Source organism: Paramormyrops kingsleyae, chromosome 17 (genome assembly GCF_048594095.1).
Source record: "Paramormyrops kingsleyae isolate MSU_618 chromosome 17, PKINGS_0.4, whole genome shotgun sequence".
Taxonomy (NCBI): domain Eukaryota; kingdom Metazoa; phylum Chordata; class Actinopteri; order Osteoglossiformes; family Mormyridae; genus Paramormyrops; species Paramormyrops kingsleyae.
The window spans coordinates 15,356,977-15,365,905 of NC_132813.1; the positions used below are offsets into that span (position 1 = coordinate 15,356,977).

The window sequence follows — 8,929 nt, forward strand, 5'->3', positions numbered from 1 at the left end:
GGCAGCAGAAATTAAATCAGCGACCCCCCGCCAACGCATACAGTTGACCGCAATCAATTGTATGATAATTAACAGAAATGCTTTAAAATCAAGCAAATTAGATCTAACGTGCATTAATGCTGACACTGATGGAAGACTAAAGTAATTATTTCTCTGCTTAAAGGCCACTCTAATGTTATTCAGCAGCCACTTGAGTCTCCATATAGTGTCGGGGCAAGACTGGAACCAGACCCGACCACTCAGAGATGGGAATCGGTCACACTGCGAACACATTAAATTCCATATTGCAGGTATTTTGCTACAGATGAAATTGCTGCAGTAATCATTACTGGATGTAATATATCGGATAGTGTACCGCTCCTAGGAGACCAGGGATCGAGTCTCAGTTTGGGCTAGAGCTACACTGGTATCAGAAACACTGGCGGCTCTACAGGTGGGTGGATTCAGTTCAGTAGGTGATGGACCTGCATCCCTGCTCTGCCTTTCTGCTGACAGGAGGTGCACGTGGCAACAGGGGTTGATGGCACTGGCAGGCGGGGAGGCGTCTCTGGCGCCCCCTGTCGGGTTAAAGGGTTCAGGTCACGTGGTTTGCGCCCGGTTTGCGGTGGAGCTCCATGGTGTCACATGTGACAATGCCGTGTTTTACCAGAAAATGGAAAAAAGCAAAATGCATCACGGTTATGATTTTAACTACCTGTAAACCGTCGAATACCTTAGAGATGGATGCAGCTTAGCCATCCTTTGCCAGTGATGCACTTGCGGCGCACTTTGATGGATGCTGCGAGCCTCCTCCTGACGCACACCAACCCGCCCCTTCCTGGTGCCGCAATGAGAGACGGCTCACCTAACCGGGACCCTCGCCTCGGACAGTTTGGGCGGAAAGAAGCGATATGAAGGGGGTCATCCAGCAGCCTCCCTGCTGTTCAGCTTGTAGTAGTGCCTCAGTAACGAGAAAAACAGTTTAAAACCCAAACCAAAGTTATACGTTGGGTAATCATTAGACAGATATAAACAGCCGTAAAATGCATGCTGACTCAAGTATTTCCATACAGTAAATAACCTCAGCTGTTGGTTTTTTACAGTTTACTTCTTGGGAACCGAATGCTGACGAATCATTTCTCAGAGCTCATTCCCTTGGCTTTACCGCCCTGGCTGCACAAACTCAAATATGCGGCGGGAGACATTTTCAAGCAGCGCAGTTTATTTATTATTAAGAAAACATGAAATGAAACATCTCCAAAACGGTACGAAGGTTTTAAAAAGGCAAAGACGTATCACAGACGCGTTCCAAGCACATCCAGTGATCACAAAGGCGTACAAAGCGGAGGTTAGATGAGATCTTGTGCGAAGCCACAGTGCCATTCCTTCTCCGGGTGGGAAGTCGGGGCTGCACACGTTTGTCCAGCTGTGGGTCTTCGCTGTGGCCCAACTTGGGGTGAAGCTCAGTGCTGACTTCATAGTGTCATCGAAAACACAAATAGCCAAGAAACATGAAAAACAGGAATGAGTGAACGCACAAGGTCAATAATGAAAGATGTGGGGTGAGGAACCCCCCCACCGGGGGATATGACACAAGGCATCCTGGGACATCTGTGGGCACGCACCATCGTCGATGTACACAGACTGGACGTCACGTCGAACGAGAGACTAAAGTACATCATAAACAAGGAAAAAAAATCACAGTGCCAGGTACCCAGGTGAGGACTAATGAACATCTGTGCTTTCAGCCCTTGAGCTGGGCAGTAACTCCACACCCAATATTACACTAACAGAAGGCGGGTGCTCCGTGCAATTCTCACATCCTCCACTAGAGGGTCATCATCTGGTGTAAGATCTCTGCCAGCTGAAGATGGACTGCATGTTGAGGGAGTAGGCGGGCAGTCTCTTACAGGTGCTCACACTGCGGTGGCGAAAACCCTTAGGCCCGCCTACGGCCGTGAGGCCCCGCCTCCGCACTGCCAGTTTGGCCCTCTCCTCAGCAGCGAAGAAGTCTGCAGTTCCCCGGAAAAACTGTAGCAGTGCGCGGTGGCCCCAGGGAGTGGTGCCCTCGTCGGCTGTGGAAAACCCGCAGTGGCCCCCATGGCCCGTCAGCAGGAGGAAGAAGTGGGGGTTGTTTGCGAAGAGCTCCAGGGGCAGCGTGACGCGGGTGTCGCCCCGCACCGGATCGTCCCGGCTGCACACGCACAGCACCGGCACCGCCACCTCGTCCACGTCACGCAGCGGGTCGTTCCGCTCCCAGTATGCCTCCCAGCTGTTCTCGTGCTCGGCTGCACTGCCAGCCGACGCCCCCTGGTGGCAGAACAGTGCCTCCTCCAAGGCCCGCAAGGAGCAGCTGGAGAACAAGTTGTCAGTGTGCAGCACCTCCCCCAGAGCCGTCCTGTACCTACAGCCAGAGTGGACATCAACATCCATTACAGACTAACACAATAAAAGCACCTGAACTCAAACCCAGATCCCAGAGGTCACAGTACTCTATTCAGAGGTCCACATGCCGTTTTACCTTAAAGCCAGACCGCTGGTAGTCATGGAAACGCTAGCTAGCTTTAAGCACTTAGAGTGTAATATTAAATAATTAATCATAAAGGTCCGGCAACACTAGCACGAAAAAATATTTGCGTCTCATTCACTTTCATTATAGCTGCGTGATCGGAAAATCAGATTCCTCATTTCCGGTAAGTTCATCTTAATACTTTGACCCATGAATCTGCGTAGCTGAACCAATCAGCTGCAGTGTAGGTGAGGTCAATCTTTCAGCTTCACCGGCTTGAAATAACGTTTTGTCCAGAACCATGCCCACTTTTGCCCAACGCTGCGAATTTTCTGTGCTGGTGTGACCGCACCTTTACCATGTGGAAGCTAATTAAGTTCACACTGGACACTAGACCGGCTGACCGCTCTGCCCATCAGGACAGCTCTGGTCAGTACTTAGATTAGAGGTCACCGGTTCTGATTTTATTCTCTGACCACTTATTTATGGTTCCAGAAACCAGCAATGACCAGGACAGTAGAATAGTCTGTTATCCATTTCCAAGAGGTTGGAGTTAACCAGACAGGGTGGTCTGAGTGGGGGAGGTCAGAGAATGAGGGGCACTACTGTTGGGAGATTATGCTTAAAGCAACTTTCAGCTACGTAGGTTCTCTGAATATAAGCAGCCATTTTTCACCGACTGACAACGTGTTCCTGGGCGGCCCGTACCTGCTGAGGCAGAACTTCTGGTAGAGCAGCATGGCCCAGTGGCAGAAACGGGAGGAGCCGCTCTCGAACCAGGACTGGCAGCGGAAGACGGGCGAGAGGCAGGCGGCGGCCGTGATGTAGCAGGACGAGCCGCATTCGCCCAGGTAGGACAGCAGCAGGCCGGAGCCGGTGCTCTCGCTCACCGCGTAGATGCGGCCCGCCGGCTGACGGTAGCGCACATAGCGCACCGCCTCCCGCAGGTCCGCCGGGTCGCCGAACTGCTGCAGCTTCAGCGTGCTGAGGGGCGTCCCGTTGTGGCTGCGGCGGTTGAAGACGACCGGGAGGTAGCCGTGGTTCAAGCCCGCCTCGCAGAGCTGTGAGAGATGGAGTCGTCACTGAAAAACTCTGGACATAAAGCAGGCGGTGACATGACGGTGGAGAGAAAGTTAACAGCTTTAACTCAATGAGCACAACCCATTCATCCATCTGTCCATCCACTGAGCAGGGAGCACATTCCAGGGACATCAGGATCCAATTAGGATGGACATGACAAACACCCACCAATCAGACACTCCGAATTCTGTCCAGGCCCAGCTAACGACCAACTGGCAAGTGTGATACCCAGACAGACTGAGATCCTCAAGGTCCAATGGCGGGACGTGCTCTTGTTGTGTATGTGTAAGCACAAGCGCTGCTCCGTTCTTCACCTCCTTCACATAAACACACCAGCCAAGAACGTAAATACAAAGATATGGTTTGTCAGGGAGGCCTGGGGGAGCAGGAGAGGGGAGCAGCCCCCCCTCTATGATGTCACCGCCAGGAAGGTGTAGAGTTCTTTTCGTGACCCGAGACTGGAACGAGTGGGGGCACCAACGCCGTCCCGCCGTAGGATTCCTCATGCGGGTGCTGGGTAGCAATGTGCCTCTGCAGGTGTGCAGCCAAATATCGGGCCTTGGTGCAGCTGAAAGCAGGCGGGCTGGACCGTGGGGGCGCCGGAGGTCACCCCACAAGCTCCACTGAGTGCGGGTGTCATTCGAAATGTAGGTCAGTCGTGGGGTGCTAAGGCTGCTTTGCGAGTTTGTGGTTCTTGTGCACGGAAACCCTGCAGGAGCCGCACAGTCGACGTCGGCTTCGCACCAGGGGCTGTATCTGAAGAGCATTCACACCCCTCTGCCACCCCCACCAATCAGATCTCTCGCTCACGGAACACAGTTGACTCCAATCGGCCTCCTACCCACCACACATTTTTACGATGTTTTTGTTCTGACTAAACATCTTCCTCCAGGTTCAAATGGACACAAAACTTCAGGATCAGAGACATGGACGGCTACGCCCCCCCCCCCCCCCCCCCTGCAGAAGCTCCACCCACATCTCACAAATAGCCCGCCCGCCTCAGACAAAGAACAAATGAATGGCTTCCTGGGTCCGAACTGCCCCACCTACCAGCTAAGAGCTCCAGGAGACCTTGCACCATCTGTACATAATGCACTCCAAGCTAATGAACCAGCAGGTGACATGTTAGGGACATCTGTCCTTGACGCAATACTAACTGGACAAATTGGGCGAGCTAAATTACGAGAATCCGGTGTCGTTTGGACCTACTGTGTTTATTTACCAGACATCACCCTCTGCAACGGGGAGGCGGGCAGTGATGATGTTGGCCCCAGGCATTGATTTTGGGTAGATGGGATTTACTATAGAAAATTCAGTAAACACACCTGTTCATCATCATGCATAGCTGTCATAAATCAAGGAACCGCTGAGAAAATAATGACTTTCAGTTGCTGTTGCCTTCCTGTGATGTCTTTTTGTATGTCTGTGTGAGATTAACCAAATCTCCAGTAGAAATGTTAGAATTACAACATCTGGAAGGAACGGCAGAATTCTCCTAAAAAGGAAACGCAGGGCGAGCAGAAAGGGGAGCCGGCAACCTCAGTTTCTTCGGATAATTATACGGAAAGGTGCCTCATAGCGACCAAAGCTAAATATTATTATCCTGCTTCGGCCCGACTACTGATTACATTACGAGGGCTGAATTTCAAAATGGGCGTATTGGTAATGTTATGTTGTGTATCATGAAAGATACAGCAGATACAGATCAGATACGAGGCACCGTCATAGGAGGAGGATGGAGTTAAAAAACAGACTGCGTCCCTCCATATCATAAAACAGCAGTCAACCTGCCAGGTCGTTCCAATGGCCGCTATTTAGCCATCATCGCGGGTGTGTTTTTAAGACCAGGATGATAAATCGTTTTTTTTTTTTGCTAAAAGGAGCGTGCTGGGAAAACCAGCGACAGACGATGCCTAAAAACATACTGCTGCCTTCGGCTCCATTCGCCAGTTTTCCAAAAGAAAGGCAGGGAAAAACGCACGGGCGGTCTGCCATTGCCGACTTTCTATGGCTTTTGCGCTATGAAGTGGGGGTGATTAAGAGATCTACTCGTCAAATGTCAATTAACAAAATAGCAAGTAACAAACTATTGAGGCGGATTCCAAACAGATATCACAATGCTCCTATCACACTCGAGCTAAGTGTGAAAATGGGGTAAAAACTTAAGTTCCCCCAAACGTTAAAAATATCACGCTTAAGGGATGCAGTTGCCAACCTTAAAATGATGACGCGTCGTCATATACCATATAAAGATGGTGTGCTCGACTAAAAATTGAAAAAATGATCGGGTCTGTGTGTATCCTTTTGCTTAAGACTGATCGGCTCCAGATCAAAGCAACGGTGCATAACCCCCCAATGACATCTCTAAGGAGGTGTTAATGTAAGCCGCTCAAGGCTTCGCTTCCCCTCCACAGCACCTGTCTCTTGCCAACACAAACCAAAATCTGATGCACCACAATAACGAAGCTGATAATGGGCCTTCATTATCAGTTGTACAAGCCGGAAGCTCATGCATAAAATATCCCTACAAAAATCCCAGTTCCGAGGTAACATCAAAGTCACAAATTAATTGGGCTATGGCGTCCTACGCGAATCTTTCAGAGTAAAACTTTTTAGACATTTAAAGCATTGATGGACGGTAAAAATCAGCAATTAGAGAAACAACTCCACAAACAGATTCAATATGCAAACTGTGGGATTTCTGTAAGCAAATGACGCCAGTTACATATATGAAGTTTAACAACAAGTAAGTAATAAGTAGAAGCTCACATTAGCAGGACTCATAATAAGGACAATCTACAATCTGGAAATTTAGGAGATAGTTTCCAAGCCTGATTACCTTTAAAACACTCCTGGTAATTTTGCCAAAGGAGTTTGGTATAATCAGTAAAACTGGGCTATTGGAATTGCTGGATGTCCTCCTCCGCTTGTGGTGCGCGGTGCCAGCGACAGCCCAGTCCAGGGAAACCAACCCGTCGTCGCTCATCTGGAGGTGGTCCCGGACGAAACGGATCGCGCAGTCACCCGGCCAGCAGGCAGCGAAGACCGTCTGCAAGAGTGGACTGGCGCGCCAGCTCCACGCCGGGACAGCAGGGAAGGCGCAGAAGGTCGCACAGTGCTTGAGGAGATGGTTGGCAAGCGCCGAAGGTTTGCAGATTAGGGAGACGGTCTCCTTTTCGCTCCGCGCCGATATGGAGGTGGCGGTGGAGGTAGTGCGATCGGGGGCGCACCTGCCCGGACCATTCTCCTGCAGCTGGCGCCGTGAAACGCTCCTTTGCAGACGGCAGATCAACGCAAACAACCGGCTGCCCGAGCCGAGGTACCGTGACGCCGACCAGAGGGAGGCCAACATCACCAGGATGCAAAGAGCACCAAACCATCCCAGCATTGCACGGTCGGCGGTGATGCGTTAAGACTCCGCAACACGTACGCTTAAAAAAAGTTCCGTAGAATAAAAAAAAGAAACCTCGCAAAATGTTTAAATGTGCACCACGAAGTTCAGAGCGGATTGTAACATTTTCCTGCTACACAGAAAGCCAAGAATATGACTGAGTTTTCATAAATGAAAGGCGGATGCATAAATCCTTCACCAAAAAAGCTCCACCGACACAGGGTTTTCTCTATGTGCCCCTAAGCACCGCTTTAAAAAGTCTTCACCATCGCTTGCAGATGATGCACGGAGCGGGAAGTCGTCAGCTTTGCCCGGAGCGCTTTTAAAAGAGAGCGGTCCCCGTCTGCTGGGGCTGGGCGTAAGCCGCGCGTCAGGGGCTGACAGCACGCGCTCTCCGCTCTCATGCATGCGGAACGCTGTCAAGGCGCCGTGTTTTTAGGCACTAAGGCAGATACAGACACTGCAAGCTGTACACTTAATACCATGCATGCATCAGTCGGGGGCTTCTGGTGTCGCTGGTTAACCTTCAGGAACCCATACGGCGAGCGTTCGAGGTAAACTGCAGCGCTAAATCATTAAATAAGTAGATAATGTACTCCGTTATCTCTCACAAGAGTCCTACGTGAATGCTGACAGGACTCAACTGCAGTATTTAAGACAAGACAGCCTCGGTGCTGAAGGCTCCCGAAACAGCTGCGGATCATTTTCATCGCGCCCAGTTCATGCATATGCACACGTATACCGTAAATGTTTCATTCGACACGACAAAATTTAGTTGGTTCATAGAATTAGTGGTGTTTAACTTTTTTTTTTTTAAATAGCAGTTTATACTCATGATCAATACGATTCCTGATAGGTATCCCCCTACGTAAATTGGCAACTACCAAATTATACACCTTCGTGTATAATATGTCCACGATGATGCACCCTCTTGTGCATCATCAGAAATATAAATATGTAAATTTTTCAAATGTAGAGACGCATCGTATATAACATAAAACTGGAGTTTTGTAATACAATATTCTTAAAAGAATGAAGAAAGCAGTTCCTTCTTGTGCAGAAAACGGAACACAGTTATTAAGCTTGTGAGAAGAAATAAAGCAGATGTTACACGTTGTCTTCTGGATGAACTCCAATGCAGACCTCCCTGTCTTTGATAGAACGACGTACAATACAAGGAGTTCTGCACGTCGTCAGTATTTCATACAGCGGAATATAGACGGGGGGCAGCCGAGATGTGTAATTGCGCAGCATATCCAGAGGACCGGTCCCCACTCAATCACACATAATGGGTCTCTTCTAAAACCAGGACGGTCCGTACATTATTCCTGGCTATAAAAGCTGGGAGGAGAAAAGTGTAATAAAATAATCGCAGCCGCCCATGATAAAGGGGGCAAAATGCGCCAAAAGGTAATATAAGTGAAAATAGGAGACAGAGGTCAGCGCGTTTATGGGTCCTTGTAAAAAAAATAAGCTGCCCTTTAATAAGTGCCAGTGGGTAACGGACTATATAAATGGGTATGGGGGTGGGTTAAAAAGCCAAAACAAACGATTTTAGAGATCCCCTCTCTGCATATGACGCCTGGCATGATGCCACCCACCTGTGGTCCCTGTCTAAGGAACGCCAAAGAACTCCAGCAGGTTCAGAAATGCACACCAATTGCTTACCTGGGGGTGGCTAAGAGGTCACGAGTTCGGAGCTGGGGCGGGGGTGGGGGTATGGTTGGTTCACTGGAGGGAGATGTTTAGCCAGAACTGATTTAACTAAATCTCTAGTTAGGCGCATACTTACATTTTAAAAAGGGAAGCAGTAATGCGAAGCTTACAATCTACTAACCATCCTGCTGACTAACATTATCTGAAGGTGAAGGGTGTAACTTTGCTTTCAGCATTGCTAGGGACAAAATAATCCCTGAATCCCTCACCCCCCTTGAACACTCTCCGTACTCCATGGTATTTAAGAACATAAG

General features: G+C 49.5%; 1 protein-coding gene across 1 annotated transcript; it reads right to left on the reverse strand.

Annotated features, from left to right (window-relative positions):
* Positions 1 to 1,183: 1,183 nt before the first annotated feature.
* abhd15a (abhydrolase domain containing 15a) lies at positions 1,184 to 8,351 on the reverse strand. The gene is made up of 3 exons (XM_023818016.2): positions 6,408 to 8,351; positions 3,197 to 3,549; positions 1,184 to 2,383 (listed from the first exon to the last, which is right to left on the reverse strand). The coding sequence occupies exons 1-3, from the start codon at positions 6,954 to 6,956 to the stop codon at positions 1,819 to 1,821; spliced, it is 1,467 nt and encodes a 488-aa protein (XP_023673784.1). The 5' UTR covers positions 6,957 to 8,351; the 3' UTR covers positions 1,184 to 1,818.
* Positions 8,352 to 8,929: the final 578 nt, after the last annotated feature.